Source organism: Euphorbia lathyris, chromosome 7, assembly GCF_963576675.1.
Source record: "Euphorbia lathyris chromosome 7, ddEupLath1.1, whole genome shotgun sequence".
NCBI classification, from domain to species: domain Eukaryota; kingdom Viridiplantae; phylum Streptophyta; class Magnoliopsida; order Malpighiales; family Euphorbiaceae; genus Euphorbia; species Euphorbia lathyris.
The window spans coordinates 46,753,271-46,774,208 of NC_088916.1; the positions used below are offsets into that span (position 1 = coordinate 46,753,271).

Sequence of the window (20,938 nt, forward strand, 5' to 3'; positions counted from 1 at the left end):
TAGTCTCAGGATGCGCTAGCGAGAAGTACGCCATGAGCATTTCGCCGTAATAAAAGGCTTGCTCACCCGCCATATATTCAGCTTCTCCAAGGGCGTCCTCGTGGCTTTTGGCATCAGACACTATCTTTGCCTTTAACTTCTCAATTTCTGCGTCCCTAAGAACCAAGGCGGCTGTGGCGGAAGCAAGGTTGGCATTAGCGGAAGCAAGGTTTGCATTAACAGAAGTGATATTCGCATTGGCTTCCGCTACCTCTTTCTCTAACTTCTCGATAGTTGCCTTATCCGCCACGTTTTGGAGGAGTTCTGTTTCCATGGTACGTATGCGAGAATACAACTGCCAAAAACAAACAATTCAGTCAAAAGGCAAAAGGGAATGAAGGACCAGTATTTTCCGCAAAACGAAATCCTTGCTAAAGGAACTCACCATGAGGAGCTCCGTTTTCCCCTTTTGCGCATGAATGGAACCAGGAATCTGGTTATGGTTCCTCTGCACTTCGCCCACCTGACCCAAGGCCTCATCCAAATCATTTAGAATGGATTCATTCTCGAAAGAACCTTGGGCTCCAAATTTGGCGGACCAGTATCCACCAATATCGGGCTTCACCGTCTACACCAACGTTCGAGGGTTAGAACTCAAGTCCAAAACTTGATGAACAAATAAAGATCAAAGGTAACCTACCTGTGCAATCTCCCCGGCAGGCTTGGCGGACCTCAGGGCATCCGCCATAAGCTTAAGACCTCCAGTGGTATTAGGCTTTCTCCTCTTTAGTGGCGGCTCAACCACTGTTTCTGCAGGACGTTTTCCAGTATCCGCTTGGGGATTCGCCGCTTGATCTTTCTTGCATGCTTCAGCCTCCAGAAACTTCTTACGCTTCTCTGCAAGAGCGTGATTGGCCTTAGATAAACCCCTGCCAAAGAAAACATTAAAGTAATCAAAGTTCACGAAGAAATGAAAGGTACGTTGGTCAAATTGCGTAATCTTTGAGTAAATGAATTGATCCCCTTCCCGGCGAAATCAATGGAATATCACTCATCATGAAAGCTAAGGCATCCGCGTATGTCCATGCATCCGCCTTGATCTGCTTCATGAGCTCCACCACCTTCTCATCACTATCCGTTAAAATTCGCATATCGCCCGCCATATGTAACGGCCTGGGATTCCAAAATGAAGGAAAACCCAGTGGTTCGCCATCTTTTATCTTCACGTAAAAGAATCTCTCATCCCAGCAATGAACATTGGACATTTTGTCACTAAAGGGCGAATACACTCCGAATTTGACGAACGAAAGATAAGATTCGGACTTCCGTTTTGATGGTTTGTGAAAAGCTCTAAAGATACGACCCGTATATACCACTCCTAAATTTGAGGCGAGGTAGCAGTCTAAAGCGATATCCAACCAGCAGTTGGGATGTAGCTGGCTGACCGTGATGTCGAAGTAGGAGAGGATGTCCGCCATCATCTTCGGAAGAGGGAGTCGGAACCCTCTCTCCACGTGGCTACAGTATACTGTAAGGAAATCGCTAGGCGGATAGGAAGGACGTTGATGAGATGCGGCAAGCTGAGTCTCATAGTTCTTGATCCAGGGAAAGCGATTCGCCAGATCCGCTAGATCCGTGGCGCTCATACGAGACGGAGTAGACTCCGCTCAGGGATTCTTTTTCTTAGGAGGAATTGAGGAAGAGGCCATAGTCCCCGGAAACCACCTAGATGCACAGGCCGGAGCGGCACCGGAGACAGAAGTAAAAAGAGTCGAGTTCCTAGTGGAACGAGTTTGATAATGATTACGCGCCGAGTTACTAAACCCAGCTAAACCAGAGTTAATCGTGCCCTCGGAAGAAGAAGAGTTCTCCGATGACGAAGTGGTCCAACTAAAATCAACTTCTATTTCAGGAGAAGGGGTTGAATTAAAAAGTTCTGAAGTCGATCTAGAAGACGAAGATAAACTTCTAAACATCCAGAGAAAAGTTAAACAAAAGAAAATAAACTTACATGAGAAATCGGAAGCTTGGTGCGAAACTCTGGAAAATTCCTGGAAAAAGCTTCGAGCAATGGAGTAAAAATGAAGAAGTGAAGACGAAAGGGAAAGCGAAAAAAGAAAAAGAAAGCTTTTCTCCTTCCTAGGACAGTGCGTCCACTACACGTGTCATTCATCTATTGGCATTGAACAGTGTGCTCATTAATGCAAGTGTTTTTGACGGCGCGCGGAAGATCAAAAGCCCTAAAGGGCTTTAAGGGCATTTTGGGGGGGGCTTCTGATAACATCATGATATTAACCCGAGGACTAAAAGGGATATTCACCTCAAGAACGCCGTATAGTGATCCCAAAGGGGAGCTGGCAGGCGGATCTCCACGGATCTGTTCTGAGGGATCCGCTGGCGGACCTATGAGGCGAATCTCTTCATTCACCTGATTCGCCACTATAACGGCTGGCCGCCGACTCGGCCATAAAGATCATTAATGAGTAATCAATTAGCTAGCTGCCAGGTTAAAGATAACTTGTAACCGCCATTAATGGAGCATTAATGGAGACTTTCTAGTTACCTGAAGGTTACAACTTCTCAGCTATATATAGCCTGATTCCCTAGGCTATCAAGGTACACATTCTTATAACCTTTGTCAATTCAGTTTGTTTCCTTGAATCATCTTACTGACTTTGGCATCGGAGCTTCCCCCCGTCGAACCCAACGACGCCCCCCACAGGGACGGACGTTGACCAGAATTTCGCTACCTGTTATCATGACTATAGAAAACTCTCACTAGGGAATTTTCACAAACAGTTCATAGCCCAATTTCGGATCTAAAATTCGCAAACAAAAAAATGACTCAGAAACAGAGTAAACAGTTGAGAGAGAAGAATAAGTTAAGAAAGAGAAACGTCTTACCTCAATAAACGTCCTCGTAAATGGTTCAAAAACTGCAACTCATCTAAGGATTGATTGATGCATTTCGTTTTCAATTAAAGAAGAAGAGAGAAAAAAGGGAAATCTAAATTGAAGACAAAAATGGGAAATTTCCATAGACAATTACTTAAAGGAAGATGAAAACAAAGGAAATCAACTACCTAAAAACAGTTTCTGAAACTGTTCCAATTATTATTGGAGAAATCAGTTGAGATGGAGCAGTTAAGGAAGATGGTTTTTAGAGAGTGGGGAAGCAGTTTAGGAAGCCGGTGAAGGAGAGAATGGAGGAATTAAAATGTTTTATTTAAACAAAAAAAAAGAAATCAAAATGTTTTCCTTAAAAATATAAGCACATGACACGGTAGCATCATTGTCATAAGAAGATGACACATCAACATTATATCTACAGATTTAGTATATAGAATTGATAGTTGTTATAGTTTCACCTTTCAGATCTATACTTTTCGCTACCTTATCCATGTTTTCTTTTTTATTTGTCTTCTTTTATCGAATTGGTATCTCCAATTGAAGAAATCCGATAGAAATAGAAGATGCATTGACAATTAAAATCGGGAAACACAAAAGTGTCAAAAATTACAAGAAATTCTTATGTTTCTCAAGGTACTTATTCGATTTCTTTTCGTATGTTGTAGTTATTTTTGTTCTCAATTGTGTTGTTGTTTTATTTTTTATTAAACAATAGTTGTTATAGTTTCATCTTTCAGAGATGCATTCCATTTCTGTCATTACTCAGGTTCCATACATCTCGCTACCTTATCCATGTTTTCTTTTTTATTTGTCTTTTTTTTCAAAATGACTAAAATAAAGATTTTGTATATTTGAACTCTTTTTTAGTATATGTTAGGTGTTATCATTTCCATTATTAACTCTAACTAAAATTTAGATTTTCGGCTTTATATGAACTCAATTTTTAGCTTTAATTGAAGTAAATTGATTTTCTAATTCGAAGCCAGTTGAAATCCACTCTCTTTTTTTAGTTTGAGTTTATCTAACTGATATGGATTGTATTTTTTTTTATGCATTTTGGTACAAATAGATATAAAGTTTCACACAATAGTTGTTCATTGAAGTTGGAAACATATTAAATAAAATATTAAAGAGATATTGAAATATTATACTTACAATGAAGTTTATTTCAATTATAAATTATGTGATATTAATATTATTATTATAATTATCCAGAAGTTATTTTTTCTCAGTTATCTAGACAAAAAGATTGTAAGCGTCTAATACACTTGATAAGATGTTTATTCTTGAAGAATTTGGATTATGCTAGATACGAATTCCAAATGAAGGTAAATAAAAATAAATTTTGATACTCAAAATCCTAAAAATGTACATTAATTATGGAATATTGAGATAATTGCTTTTGCAACATTGGCTTATATAGTTTTTAACTATTATATTATGGTTTGTACAGAATTATTAGTATTTCAAGAGTTTTTAACAGATGAAAATGAAACATGATCATAAGACAAGTTGTTGGAAAATATTAATTAAAAATATTATTGTTTGAATCTTTTTAAATTCTCAAATGTTGAGCATAATGATTCTAATTAATAGCATTGATTTCACATATTAATTATAAAATGTTTTTCCTGTACTGAGTGGTTATAATTGCGATTTAATTTTATTTAACTAAAATTAATTTATGGACTTAGTACTTCATTGAGAAAAAAATAAAAATTTTAATTAATAGGCAAAAAATATTAATACACTCCTCTTTATATGCTTATATCTTGACATTCTCCCTTATTTTCGAAAAAAACGAGAGGAAAATAGTTCTTTCCTAATTATCTTTTTTGTCCCTTTATTTTTATTTTCTATTGGATAGAAGAAATCATCACCTTTCGAATAATTGATAAAGTTTATTCATGTGCAACATTAGAAAAGTATTGATTGTAATAGTTTATAGAATAATATATGGATATTGCTTCTATTTTTTTTTTTTAAATTTTGCGCACAATGCGGTTACAATAAAAAAGAAAGAAAAATCCCCCCAGACCCGAATATGATTCGAACCCATGACCTCCCAAGGCATAAGTAAGCTCTTAACCACTAGGCTAAAAGCTTCACCATATATTGCTTCTATTTTAACATAGATTGTAATTCTTTTGTATCGTAGATATAATATTTAATCTTAATTGTAGTTTAATTCAATTTTTATTTACATAGATTGTAATTCTTTTGTATCGTAAATATAATGTTTAATTTTAATTTTTTGATTTTTCATTATATTCTAATATATTTCTTAATTAATCTCCTATTTTATTACTATTATTGTTTCACAGAATTCCAGTTATAAAAAAAATATGAAAATGTATTAAAATTACTAAAAAGTACAAATCATTGAATTTTGTAAACATAAATAAATCATTCACCTTTAATTAAAATTCTATAAAAAAATTAATTAATTATTTTAAAAATGAATTTAATTTGAACTATCAATAAAAATATATATTAATTTTAAATATACATAATATAAAAAATTTTCATAGCATGATATAAAATTACTTAAAAGTAAATATATTAATTTATTTATCTAAATTATATAAAAGTTTCATATCCTGTTCGACTAGTTTATTTTATTTTTTAAAAACACTTGCTGGTACGGTCAAAGAGACATTACCATTCTATTAATTCTGTTTCAATTATTTATAGAATTTCGAATTTAAAAGGATAAATATGATTTTCTTTTTTATATTTTTTTAAAGTTGTTTTCCTAGGCTAAATGCATTGGACACTCTGATTGAAGCCTAACTAAATGTGTAATTGAGCCTTTTATGAATTATTTGTTTAAATTAATTGCATGAACAGATGCTGGCTGCATTTAACCAATCGAGCATACGAATTGATTTGGAAATATCTATTAATCATTTGCAAAAACTAAAAATCTATTTCATATGATAGTTTATTTTATTTAACTCGGACAAAAATACTAACAAACTAAATAAAAATAAAAGCTATAAATTAAAGAAATGTTAAGAAATAGTATTTTATGAAAATCTAAGTTTTCCTTGTTTTTCTTTAGTTATATTTGTAAGGCTTTATAAATGCCAAAATTATCTTTTGATTTAGTGACAAGTATTACCAATTTCCTTTTATTTGATATCAGAGCACGAAAGGACCCGATAAGTACAAATTGGGTGTTTGAGATGAAAAACACTAAGAGGAAATAAGAAAAGCTTTAAGAGTGTTTGAGAGGGAAAACACGAAAGAAATGGCAACATATTTTGGAAACTTCGTAACACCTTGTTTTCTGAAATTCGATGAAGACTACGATCACTGGAGTTTGATTACGGAAAATCTCATATGTTCCAAGGAATACCGGAGCGTCATTCAATCTGTTTTCAAAGAACCAAATGGAAATGCAGTCATAAACATAGCACAACAAAAGACGACAGCTATTGATATGAGCATCTTGAAAACCATCACTCATAAGGAGACTACCAAACAACTGTGGGATTTACTGAAAGTTAAGTATCAGGTAGAGTGAAGTGGGCTCAGCTGCAATAGCTTCGCAAAACATTTGAAACTCTAAAGATGAATTTAGGAGAAAGTGTGTCTAAGTATTTCGCAAGAGTTATGTCTACTACTAATGACATGAGGAATAACGGAGAAGATATGAGTGATGTCATGGGAAGATACTTCGAAGTCTCACGGACAACTTCAACTTTGTGGTATGTTCAATTGAAGAGTCCAATGACATTTACAAACTCACAGAAGGATCCTTGTTTGTACATGAACAAAACATGACTGAGAATATGAGTGAAGACAAAAGTTCTACAGGTGGAGAATGAGCCAAGTTAATGCACAACGATGCGGTAGAGGCATATTTTAGAGAGGAAAAAGACACTTTAGATGCTGGGGAAGAGGTATCCGAGAAATTGGAATTATTTCATGGAGACCTTTATGGACCAATCACTTTAATCTCTCATAGTGGTAAGAGGTATCTATTAGTGTTTGTAGATGATTTCTCTCAAAAAAACATGGATATATGTTCTTGCAGATAAAGTAGAAACTTTTGAGACATTCAAAATCACTAATATGCTTGGCAGATTGTAAATAATCATTTATAGAATCATGGTTACGCTTTAGATTAGTAATCTATGTTTAAGGTCCCGGATTTGGGAACGTGAACCAGTGGAATATGCCTTCACCAGCTTTTGCCAAGCTTTGAGAGATGTTTCTGCATCAACGACTTATGGTAATACACCCAAAGTTAAAGAGTAAATGATCTAACTAAGGACATGTTGGTCCTATTGTTCCCAGATCTGATACACTGGATTTTTAGCTCTAGTAGGCAGCTCATTGGATGGAGGAGGAATAGTTGCATCAACATGATGTGCCAACCATTGTCCTTTGATTAATGGCATAATCTGAGTTCGGCAAAATAAAATTTGTGGAGGTGAGTTTTTGAGAAATTTGAGCGGTGATGTTTGGAAAATTCATTGGGGGTTGTGGGAATGGATGAGTCGGATGTGGTCGAATTAGTGCCATTAGAAGCTATTGTTTTTCAGATAAGAGAAAAACTGAGAAAGGAGAAGAAGAGAGACTTTGCAGGGTTGTTAGACCTTTATAGGCTCTGATACCATATTATGGAACCGATTGAAATAAAAGCTCGAGCTGATAGTTAAGACTCAATCATAGATCTTATATTGATCTTTGATACACCCTCACACGCAAATGCCTCTTGGACTTGCCACGTGTACAACACAGGCTCATCCTACCATGTGTATTTAATTCCATAAATTAATGATGGTGTCAGGACTCGAACCCTCAACCATTTGGTCCAAGAGGTTCTGATACCATGAAAGGATTTAATCTCAATTGGATTGTATTGTATTGATGATTGTATCAGTATAAATACCACGGGGATTGTGGATATAACAGAATATAATTTGAATTACAAAATAACTAATACTAATTCAATGGAGAATATTTAGCTAGCTAAAATATATACAAAATCAATTTGTTAAACCGTATCCCTATCAGAGATTAGCGTGAGGGAAGAGAAAGAAAATATCATGGTATTTATAGTCAGAGATGTAGAAGTGGAGTGGATGAGTAATGGCTGTATATGCTTTTCAAAACTACCTAGTTTTTGGAGATAAGAACAATCATGACATGGTCATTCCCTTAATATTCTAAATAAAAAAAATATGACCTGCCCATTATGTTTTGGTGTTCCTTATGGCAGGTGGCAACTCCAAGTGGGGTGAAAGAAAAAAAATAGGATTTTTGTCATTTTCACACTATTTCACTATGTCATTTTCCCTTTCACATAACACAAGATACATGACAGACATTTGTTTTCGTATCGTCTGAATATTTTTCATGACAGTATTTTAACTATATGTCATCTGAAAGCGAAATAAAAAATACGCTCGATTCTCAGATGACATTACGATTACATAATCCTGTCATCCAAAAAAAAATGCGCGTTTTCGTTAAATTTCACTTACTCAACAGATGACACTTATAATAAATGAATGTCATTGTTTGCCAAAAACAAAAAAGCGGCAAATGAAATTTCACTTACGCGGTCAATCCCCAAATTTTAGGCGCTCTTGTTTGACTGAAATTTTCAGCTGATATATAAACCCTCTCTCGAATCCCAAACCCCATTTTAGGTTACGCAAGAGCTTCATCCCTCTCATCCCTCTCTATCGCCATGGCTAATTTGAACATGCAATCACTGTGTGAGCTATAAACACGGTACTGGTAAGTATCTATTGATTGGCATTGTTCCTTACTCTCTCTTTTCCTCACCCGATGTACTTTTGTGTATGTCGATTTCAGCAGCTGGAATAAGGATCTATTGATTTTTAGAGCTATGATTTAAAGGGTTAGATCTCTCGCTTAGATACTGATTTTATTGTATTCATTGTTAGATTCACCGATGAAATTCTTGGGTCATTATCTTTTTTAACCTAGGGCAATACATTGCCGGTTGCTGAAGATGTTCTGATTTCTTTTTATTTGAACATAATATTTGCAGGGATAGTAAGAATGCTACATGCGAAGGCTGACTGAAGAGATTGTCAATCGGTTCATGCCTTTAGCATATGGAAAGATTTCTTTAACTTACTGAATATATATTAATGTTAAGTTGGTTTGAACTGATTGGTCATGCCTTTAGAAGTGCTTGTGTATGTTTGATGTACTGTTTTGGAACCTAGAACTCATTGATTTAGGAAACTAGCCTGATTTAGTATATATATTGTTATGTGGGTTTGAACTGAACGATTACGTATATGTATGATGTTTTGGGTGATGATGAAATGATTGGTATGAACTGATTGGTTAGATATAACTGTTTAGGAAGCTAGGACTCATATAGAGTTTATGTATGAATGATCATTAAGCATGTGCCTGAGTAGGCATACTCTAAAGCTTTGAATGTTCTTTGAGATTGGCACTACTCTTACACCTATGAGTTATACTGCTAGAAGTGATTGAGTATGTGTATGAAACATGTTTATGTATGATGTTCTGTTGATGTTTATGTTTGAGGTTCTGTATGAGTATGTGTACGATTGTTCATTTGGGCATGCAGCTTATTAATCATGCATCAAGTATTAGAGGAACATTGTAAAAGGGTCATTGAGCATGTATGAAGCATGTATTAAAAGGTAAATTTAGGCTAATTGATATCACCATTCTCTTTTTTTATTTTAACATGACCTATGATGATAAGTAAGGAATAAGTTGTATGCTTGTTATAGCATGTTCACTTGAATAAGTTGTCTACTTGTTATAGCATGTTAGGCATACTCCTAAATCTCCATTACTATGTATCATGTCACTTGGCTTGTTATGCTTATGGAAAAGTGTTTAACATGGTGATGAAGTTGTATGATTATAACAACACAAGTTTATGACTAAGCTTGTGGTGACAGTATCATACACTTCATCACCATGCTAACTTCATCATGAACTGTACAATCCAAGTGGCAGGTACATAGTGGTGGCTTTATGATGCTATGAGAACAAGTTTTAGATATGCACGAATAAGTTGTCTATTTGTTATAACATGTTAGGCATACTCTTAAAGCTGAAAATGTTATGAAACCATTCAGGATGGTGATAAATTAAGTTTACAATATACCTTCCACTTGGCTTGTTATCTGATTGAAACCATTCAGGATGTTGATGGGTTTTCGATGCTATCAGCATAAGTTATGAACTTGATATTATGTTTAGGAAGGTTGCTGATCATGTATACTCTTAAAGCTGAAAATGATGAACTTGCCTGATTCTTTTCTATTTTAACATGAGTTATGCTGATGAGACATTTGTTGGCTTGTTTTATGTTCTGTTTATGAAGTAACTGATTCAAGAATAGACATATGTTTCATATCAATTTAGCATGTTATGTGTTAGGAAGTAGAACTGATTCAATTTAATAGACATAAACGAATAAGTTGACTACTTTGTTATAGCATGTTATAATCCACTTGAATATACATATATATGTCTACTTGAATAAGTTGTCTACTTTGTATTGCCTATCAAAAAAGGATAGCGTGCAAGGGGGGCATTATGATGTGACGTGCGAATAGCGTACAAGGGGGGGCGTGATGCGCGATTAGAAAGGAGATTTTGATGCTAAAGAAACACTGGAGCTGGATGGATGGAGTGGAGTACTGGAGGGGCATGGAGCCAAAATTGAAGATAAGATTGATTACCAAGTACATTTGTAATCAGTAATCATTATGTTCTTCAAGATTGGCTCTATGCCCATCCAGTAGTCCACACCATCCAGCTCAGTGTTTCTTTGGCATCCAAATCTCCTTGCTTCAAGAATGTGAAAATGGTAAACAAGGATATCGGGATGATGGGGAACCATCAGAGTTAAATGACGTCGAATACTAGAGGGGCATGGAGCCAACATTGAAGATCAGATTGATTACCAAGTACATTTGTAATCAGTAATCATTCTCTTCTTCAAGATTGTCTCTATGCCCATCCAGTAGTCCACACCATCTAACTCAATGGTTGCCCAACATCTAAATTTCCTTGATATTCGCACATCACGCCCCCCCTTGTACGCTATTCGCACGTCACATCATAATGCCCCCCTTACTTGCTATTTGCACATCATATATCCACTACATACTATTCAGTCCATCTCCTGGCAGTTGCTATGTAACCTGCCCTGTTGCTGATGTATCGTTCAGCAATTCGCTCTCGGCCAGGAAATGGCCCCTCAATGAAGGGCTCTACCAGCAGTCCATAAATATTCCACAGCAGCTATAAAATGCATAGATAAATTAAATTAGACCCCAAACATGAGTAGATAAACTAGACCCCAAACATGAATAGATAAATTTACGGGTAAAAAATACATAGATTTACATCTTACCGTGGCAATACTATGGGCAGGGCGATCAAGTAGCTGGGGCATAGAAACATGCCCCAAGGGACCGATATTAGGATGGTAAATTTTGGTCCTAAATATTACCTGCGTACAATAGTAATATCATGAGTGTATTTACAAAGATATGAACTGATTTATGTGTGTTAACAAGTTTATGCATGTTCTTACAACTGGAGGTGTGGAGGGGAAATCGACAGGGAAGTCCATTTGGACTATGAATACACCTCCTTCATAAGGGGTGCTTGGAAGGCCATTCATCACGGCATCCATTGCTGTCGGTCAGGACCATGTATATTGACAAGCCACCTAGGTGCCTCATATCGGAGTTGGTCAATCTGAAACTTGACATTACGATAGAGGTTCCTTCTATTCATGCTCGAAATAACAAACTGTAAGTATAGTGTTAAGTTGCCCTGGGTGACTATTGAGAATTGGTAAACGCTTCCTATTTATAATGTGGGTGGGTAAGTGAATGGTCTCAGAATGGAGAAAGGGTAAAAGGAGATTAATTAGGTCTATCTGTATACGGTGTGTAATTAATGAGCATCATCAATTGGTTTTGCAGATACCAAGACTTTGAGGATTCTAGGAGATGATGACTTAGATATGCTTCAGTTCAAGTTGGATTTGGCTTTCCAATCAACACCACCACGCCTATGACTATATATACAGATTTGGAGATGTACATTAATTGCTTATATTTTTTTTACCCTACATTCATTCAGTTATTTGTGTAGTTCAAATGTAAACAGATTATGAGCATTATTCTCCAGTAAAATTAAAATCATTGATATATAGAAATTCTTGTTCATTTGATAATTATTGTTCATTTCCAGAATCATTCAAAGAAGAAGGCAAGGAGTGACATTTACGTTTAAAAAAATATCATCTAAACAACAATAAAAAGACATTAAATTAAAAGAATCTGTCATCTAAAACAAATCTCTTGACATGATTGATTAAGACCTATGCCATATGATACAAGTTACTACGACATAAATTATTATAAAAACTGTCACCGCGAATACCAATATGCCAATTTCCCATATAGCGACTTGATATTTTTAATTATTAGTATGTCATGTGATGACATTAAAAGTGACGTTTAATAAATAAAAAGATGCATCGTAACAATGTTCATATGACAGTACGAAACTAGGCTGATGCCATGTATAGTATCTTCAAATGACAGAACCTAACCGTCGTTTGAAGATGCAATAGACGGCAGCGAGCCCTGTGACATATTTATATCTCGCGGGACGACGGTTTTTAACCGTCGTCTGAAGGGGGTTTTGGCGTGTAGTGTTTCTTCAAACACTTCAAATTTTTAAATTTTTAAAAGTGTATCTCTAAAACTAACTCCCAACTTAAAAAAAAATGTAATTTTCAGATATGGAAGATAAAGTTTTTAAAATTTGCTTCAAAAGTTCAATCAATAAGGTTTTTCAAAAATTTCCAATGGTTAGTAAACTATAAAATTAAATGATGTCAGTATTGTGTCCTAAAGATAATAGTTTTAGAAGCTTCTATTAAATAAATGAATAGTTCATTTGAGATTATTTGATTCATAAGAAATAGTAGTTGGCTATATAAAGACATTCTATATTTTATTCCATAAAAGAAATATATAGTTTATAATCATAACATAAAGTGTTCATACAAGATGAAGTGAGATGGTAATTTATGAAACTAATTAAATGATAATAAACTTAAAAATCTCAAGCCAACCATTATATTACAGGATTAATATAATGTTGTTGAGACTTGTATGTAACAGTGTATCATGTTTAGGAAACATGGAGTTGATCTCACAAGCTTTATATATAGAGATATCTAGGCATTTACATTGATGGTATGGATGGTTCATATGCATGAGACAGAATGGATAAATCTATCAGATGTCACATGTTTTATCTCATTGTGATAGTATGTATAACCAATCCTCGGACTCAAAGAATCATTAAGAGTATTCTAAGTTATATAGTGTGGCTTTTGTTCTATTATCATGAACGATCCATTCGGGTGTGTCTTAGGCTGTTTCTAGGTATCGCACGGTAGTTGTTTGATAGATTGGACATTCATCACTCTCAACAGAAGAGATATATATCATAGTCCACTTGTGGTATAATTACTCTAAACTCTTGCAAGGGGGTAGTTTAAGAGTGAAAATGAAGATTTCATTTAACATATACATTAAGAATGAATTCAACCTCGACAAGTAAATAAACGTCTCTGTATATGTGACTTGACAGTTTCCATAGTCAGATTCGTTTTGGATATGGTTGATGAAGGATCATATTATACTACAACTATTCACGGAAAGGTAAAATGTCAGTATCAACTTAACTTTTTATGGCTTTTAAAGGAGTGAGACACTTCCTCTTTAAGTTGGGGCACTTACTCCATTATATGTTTAGTTGGATTAGTTCTGATAGAATTAATAGATGAAAATTAAAGTGTTAATTTACTATCTGATTCAGCATTAAGTGGACTGCAATAAACCCATAAGGCTAACTGTGGTAAGAACTTAATGGATCACACACTATTAATTGAAAATCAATGGAAAATTTGTAATTTTGAAATTGTTCTATTAGGAGATGGAATATAGAGGCCGAAAATTGGGGTTTATATTATTCAATTGATTTATAGTTTAATTGTAATTAGATTATAATTATTTATAAATTAATTAAGTAAATTATAATCCTAATAAGATATATAAATGATATTAGTATTTATATTAGGAATTAACTTATATATATTAGTGTTAGGAATAATTAGTTATTCTAATTCCTATTGGATTCGGCTAAACCTAATGTGATTAGGAGTATAATTTGTTAAATTAAGGGGGTATTTGTTTTAGATTTTCGTAGGAACATTTAGCGGTTTTACTCTAAGCAGCTACAAATATAGTGTTTGATTAGGATTATAAAACCGTAGCATTAGCTGTTTTGGAGCAACCCGCAACGGTTCATGAAGATCCAATTTGGAGCTTTCCACAAAATATTTTTTTAATTGAAATTTTGACAAAATAATTGCAGTGGAATGTTATATGTGAAAATTGTATAAATTTTATTTTTAACATGTTGGTGAAAATTGGCTCTTTTGCATATATCTTGGATAATGTTATCTAAGGGACCAACATAAACAACATGTTATAAAACTCCACAACCCTTTTTTGAATTTCCGAGTCCTCATAATACCAGTTGCCTTTAGGATCCTTGATTGCTTCTATTATGTTTATTTAGCGACAGATAACAGTTGATAGATTGAAGTATCTGGAATTGTGATCACTGTCTGTAACCAACATCTTCCTCGACTTTTGGAACCATAAAAGTTCCTCCTAAGACACCACAGTTTTGAGCTCTTTCTGGAGAGAATTAAGGAAGTCCACACTGCTCATAACATATATTCTCTCTACGGATTTCTAAATGCCCTATATACAGCTAATGTGCCTAAACACCTTTTTGTTCCAAACTGACACATCTTCTTTAAAATTCTTGGCAGCTAAAACAAGATTTAACCCCGACTTAAGCAAAATCTTTATGGGTTTCTGAAGCCATGAGATACCAAAATGGTCGAGTACACTGATTGGGAGGAGGTGGAAACAGCTTGATGAGAATTGGGTTGTGGTCAGAATGTCAAAATGGGAAATTCAGTCCTAGCATCAGTATTCATATAAGCCTTATCAAGGCGGACCGTAACATGATTTTGACACCACATAAAATGATGGCCAACGGATCCAATGTAAAAAATGTCACAGGTATCCCTTTCCCTTTTGTGATTTAACACCCGTTGAACATAAAGATTGCCACCCCTCTTTTGATTTACAAATAGGCAATATCATTAATGTCACCAAGTAAGAACCAAGGCCGAGGAATGATATTACTAATGCCGGCCAATTCCTCCAAAAGATGCTTTCTAATTGAAGGGATTAGAGAGGCGTAAATAAAAGAAAACTAGGCTTGCTCCTTCCTGTTCTTCCTAACCGAACACTAATGAACTGCTGATTCACTGAGACCACAACCAGATCAATAATTTCCAAATACCACCCACTCTTCCCCTGGCATCAGACTTGACACAACTCCACCTACGAAACTTTTTTATAACGTTGTTAGCCACATTGTCACTAATTTTATTTTCAAACAAAGAAAATCAAACAGCTTAAACTGCTTAATCAAATCATTTAAATGGAGTTAGGTAGCCTTCTAGCCGCTCAATGCACATTCCAAGCTACGAAATCCATCATATCAAATACAGAAGCAGAGACAAATATCTTAGGCAAGTAACTTACTCGGTGTATCTTCTAGCCTAACTATTGTGCCCGTTGGTCCATGATTTTCAAGTGACAGATCCACTCTTTATCTTAACTCCCATGGATTTAGTCATTTTGGCTGCCTTTTTCCTCTTCCTATTCATATGATATTGGTGATCGAAGGTTTGGGGGGACGCCGAAGGCCTGAATGCACTTCTTCTTTAAAGGTCATCCTGTATGAAAGTTATTGCACTTCACATTCTCATTTGGGTCGGGTAGAGGAATGACATTTAATTTTCCGGTAGTGAAATGTTTCGGGGATCCTATTTGCTTGACAATCAGCTGCTTTATGTCAAAACCTCCCCAATTTAAGGAGAAGGCCCCCCTTTATTCAAATTTGTCTTAAGGGCCTAGAAACGAGAGCTTAAGGAAATTATCTGCTCATCCTTCTCATCGTTCCCTTAAAAACCCCATCCTCGAGAACTAGCCAATTCGTTGTGGCATGGTTCAAATTCCTAGTATCCATCTCTTTCGGAGGGTTTGCCTTATTAGACTGTCTCATGCCACTTCTTTTAGTTGTCATCCAAGGACCATAATCATTCACGACTTCGTTTCTACCTGGAGAAATATGCCTGAATCTTGATTGACCAATTCCTTTACAAGCTCAGTTTGTCTCAAAGGGCATTTGTAAAAAATATGCCCATACACACTGCACTCATAACAAATGTTAGGGAGACCCTCATACTCGATACAATAAAGGGTTCAATGAATCCTAAACTTAGAGAGCATGAGTTTAGAAAGATCCACCTCAATGCAGTCATGAGCAAATTTCCCCCTAACAACATTCAATATGCTCTTGTCAACATGGTGCACTTTCCCAACTAGCTCCCCCGCGTTATTCTTGAAGCTCTCATTGTAGTATTCAATTGGTAGACCCGAGAAGCAAACCCACGTTAGAATTTTCTTGACCTCATTGTCGAAAGGATTAAAGCTTGGCAATCACGGGCGAATGGCCATGTAGTTATTCGAGATAATGTACCCACCACCACTAGTGGCTGATTCATAATCATCATAGTTCGAGAATTTGATAATATAGTAGTCATTCTCCAAGTCGATGATGTCAATCGTTTCCATGTGCTTCCAAATTGATTGAATCCTCTAGGCTAGGTACCGAAAGCCAATCTTTTTACTTAGGACTGTAACAATAAGGGAGAACCTCCATTTTCCCCAAAGATTGTGTTTGTCATCCACTGATAGTTGAATAATTAGACATTTAGGATCTTCTTCTTCATCCTCTTCCAACTCAGAGGCTACCTGATAATCCCCAAACCAGTCTGACTCAGATTCCGAGACGTGATCCATCCATTTCGTCTTTTCATACCCTAAGAGAGTATTTTTTTTTCATGAAAACTTTCTTCAATTTAGCGATTCTAGAAATACACTCAATTTCAATGCGCTTTCTTCAAGTAGGCTATCAATCCCTTTAGATTTCTTGCTACTTCTTTCCGCTGAAGATACGCTGCGTTCCGATTCCCATCACTTTCTTCATTCACTACACCTTCTTAAATTCTAGATTTTTCTTCTAGTAATTTTTTCTATTTAAATTGGGTTTAAATTATTTTATTCAAATGAAAAGCAAATTTCAATAACCTTATTAAAACAAAATAAAATTCATTTAATCTCCATTAACCTAGGGGTGTCAATATGGGTTCGCGAGTTGTAAATGTGTCGTTTCGACTTACTTAGGTGACCCATTTATCCCAATCCTGACCCAATCCATTTAATAAATGGGTCGACTCGGCACGATTCGTTTAAGAAGCGAGTTGAACGTGTCAACCTGGCTAACCCATTTAATTTTACAACTCCATACTAAAAAAATATTCAACTAAACAAAATGAAAAAGAAAATAAAAACATGTATAATTGCATATGAAAAAATAAAATCTAATACAAACTAACAAAACAAATTCAACAAGATAACATCAAAAGTCTAAAATCCAAAACAAAATAAAAAATTTCAATTCCAAATAACAAATAAACTAAAACTAAAACATTCAATTCAACTTAAACAACAACAGAATTATTATCTTGTTCATTAGTCTTTGATTCAATGCATTCTAACTGAGTCATCAATTTCGTTCAACCCATCCTGAACTATTAAATTTAGAATGTGAACAAAACATCTCATATGAAAAAAAATCTCCACGGTTTAATAGACCACTTTTGCTATTCAATAAATTTTTCAACAAGTCCACATATGTATCATTTGCACTTGCATTATCCAAAGTGAGTGAAAAAATTCTACCATCAATTTTCAAACCACACAAGAAATTATGATTTTTTCACACAGAGCTACACCATTATGTGGAGGAGGAAAATAACAAATGTTTAAAAATTCTCTTTTGGATATTCCAATCTTTATCAATAAAATATCTGGTCAAACAAATATACTCATCTGTTGTAATAGAAGACCAACAATCAGAAATTAGACATATCCTACTAGAAGTTGACTCAATAAAAGACATACTTGTAGTTAGAGACTGAAGCGTTCACCGGATGTCAATGAAGAGAGACAGACAACACAAATTGTTAGGGAAAGAAAGTTGGATACGTAACGTGTTTTGTAATCTACTAATATATATATATATATTAGGGTTAAAAATTAAAATTACTTTAATATCCATAAAACTTTTTATATTTACATGATATATGGGTTAGATGGGTTATATGGGTCGGATTAGATGAGTTCGTGGGTTGGGTTGACACGACCCATAGACTCGTCTAAATTATACGGGTTACAATGAATTCGCGAGTCAACCCGCGACCCAACCCATTTATTTTACGGGTTAAGCGTGTCGACCCATTTATGACCCAAACCCGTTTATCTCAATCCTAATTCGTTTAATTTCTGTGTTACACGAATCGTGTTATCGTATTGTGACCCATATTGACAGCCCTGGGCTACATTCAACATTGATAAATTTACCCTATTTTCTAAGACAATTTAATATTTATGATAATAAAACAGAAAATTCCATTGGAAGTTGCGGGAAAGAAATATAAATAAGATAGCAGGCAAGCAAGCGTAGACTGAAAAAGTAGAACCCACAGAAGACACCTACCCACCTCCTCTCTATTATTTATTCCTCCCCTCCATCAATCTCAACTCTCTCCTCCTCCTAATGGGAACATCTCTGTTAGAAGCTCTCAACGTCCGAGTAGTCGGCTCCGGCGAGAAAATCCTAGTTCTCGCCCATGGTTTTGGAACCGATCAATCGGCATGGCAGCGCATTCTCCCCTTCTTCACTCAAAACTACAGAATCATCCTTTACGACCTCGTCTGCGCCGGCAGCGTCAATCCCGACTTCTTCGATTTTAGAAGGTACACCTCTCTTGATGCTTATGTAGATGACTTGCTCATCATTCTCGACTCGCTTCGCGTCGATCGCTGTGCCTATGTTGGCCACTCCGTTTCCGCTATGATCGGAATTTTGGCCTCCATTCGCCGCCCTGAACTCTTCTCCAAACTCATCCTCGTCGGCGCTTCTCCAAGGTAATTAATTCACATCTAATTCTTTTTCTGCGTACATTAGAAATTAGAAACTAGAAATCGGATTCTTACCTTTGGCTGGCCGGGATACTGAATTTCTTCATTGTTTGGGGTTTTAATTAGGTTCTTGAATGACGTAGATTACCACGGAGGATTCGAGCGAGCTGATATCGAGAATGTTTTCACAGCAATGGAGTCGAATTACGAGGCGTGGGTCAACGGTTTCGCTCCGCTTTCGGTCGGAGCGGATGTGCCGGCCGCCGTGAGAGAATTCAGCCGGACGCTTTTCAACATGAGGCCGGATATTACATTATTTGTGTCGAGGACTGTTTTTAACAGTGATTTGCGAGGGATATTGGGGCTAGTTAGAGTGCCTAGTTGTATAATCCAAACAGCTAGAGATGTATCTGTGCCGGAATCGATTGCGGAGTATTTGAAGACCCATTTGGGTGGACGGAACACGGTGGAGTTGTTAAGGACAGAAGGTCATTTGCCACATTTGAGTGCTCCGACGTTGCTGGCTCAGGTGCTCCGGCGTGCCCTTTCACGGTGAGTGTGGGGGTTGAATTTTGGGTCAATTTGGGAGAGTTTGGTACTGTAAGTGGGGTTTTAAGGGTTGAGATGTTGACACCTGGAGAATAATTTATGGACATTAGTTGTTTAGACTTTATGATTAATAATGTAATGAAATGATATGATATTTTGGATAAGATAACATTACCCATGTGATAATCACGTGATGACGTTGTTTCTCTTTGTTTTTTTTTTTAATAAAAGTTTTATTTCGCCAAACCTATGCATTTAAACAGCTTATCCTATCCCACCTCTCAATTATAACTTTATTTTATTAAGCTCCTAAAAATGAGGAAAAAGTTTGTTTTTTCAATTATGTGGTTTTTGTAAAGACCTGCAAAAAATATCAATTATATCCCGTAGATTGAAAGATTACAATAGTGGGTTTAGTATTCGATGGATAAAGATAAAAAGTAAGAATACGAAATGAATATATTTCACATGTTAGATAAAAAATAGTAACAGATTAATAATTAGTAGTAAGATAAAAAAAAATTCATTTTATTAAAATTACACAAGCTTATCTCATCATTTTGTAGTGTACCACTTCTTTTGATATAAGATTTGATAAAGATAAATTTTATTGTTTCGTTATATCAATACTTTATCTCTAAAACAAATATAAAGATAAAGGAATTTTCCATTTTTTATCCTCGTCTCACTTTTTTTTTTAACAAACAACAACTTTTATTAACTTAAATCAGAAGATAACACATCAATAATAAACAGTGGTGGACAAGCCCACTCACCACGAACAGAACTAGAACTAACAGCTTTAGCTAGGTTATGGGCTGCTAAATTCGCTAATCGTTTAATAAAAGAGATCGAACAGGAGTTCAAATCTCGCAACAAATCACAACACTCACGTATCACATCAGATAAATAAGATAATTGACTTTTTTGGAGCTGAATAGCCCGTACCACCATCAGGCAGTCGGACTGAACTTCAACATGGCTTAAGTTATAATTCTTGATCCATGATAGCGCTTCGCGGATTGCCATTGCCTCAGCTAAAGGTGGATCCGTTATCTCAGCAAGGTAACCCATGCTTGCCGCAAAGCATCGCCCCTGATAGTCGCGTAAAAGGAAACTAAAAGAGCAGAAATTATTTAACCCATTTACCCCTGCATCGACGTTACAGATGTAGCAGCCTGCAACCGGTTTCTTCCATTTACACAAAGCACTCGTGTATTGATTTTGTTGATCAGGGTGATGTCTTTGCGCTGCCTCCCAAGTCGTCAGTTTAGCAGTGGCGGTTT

General features: G+C 35.6%; 1 protein-coding gene across 1 annotated transcript; it reads left to right on the forward strand.

Annotated features, from left to right (window-relative positions):
• Positions 1–18,659: 18,659 nt before the first annotated feature.
• Positions 18,660–19,841, forward strand: LOC136201284 (probable strigolactone esterase DAD2). The gene is made up of 2 exons (XM_065991913.1): positions 18,660–19,109; positions 19,230–19,841. The coding sequence occupies exons 1-2, from the start codon at positions 18,739–18,741 to the stop codon at positions 19,657–19,659; spliced, it is 801 nt and encodes a 266-aa protein (XP_065847985.1). The 5' UTR covers positions 18,660–18,738; the 3' UTR covers positions 19,660–19,841.
• The last annotated feature ends 1,097 nt before the right edge of the window (positions 19,842–20,938 follow it).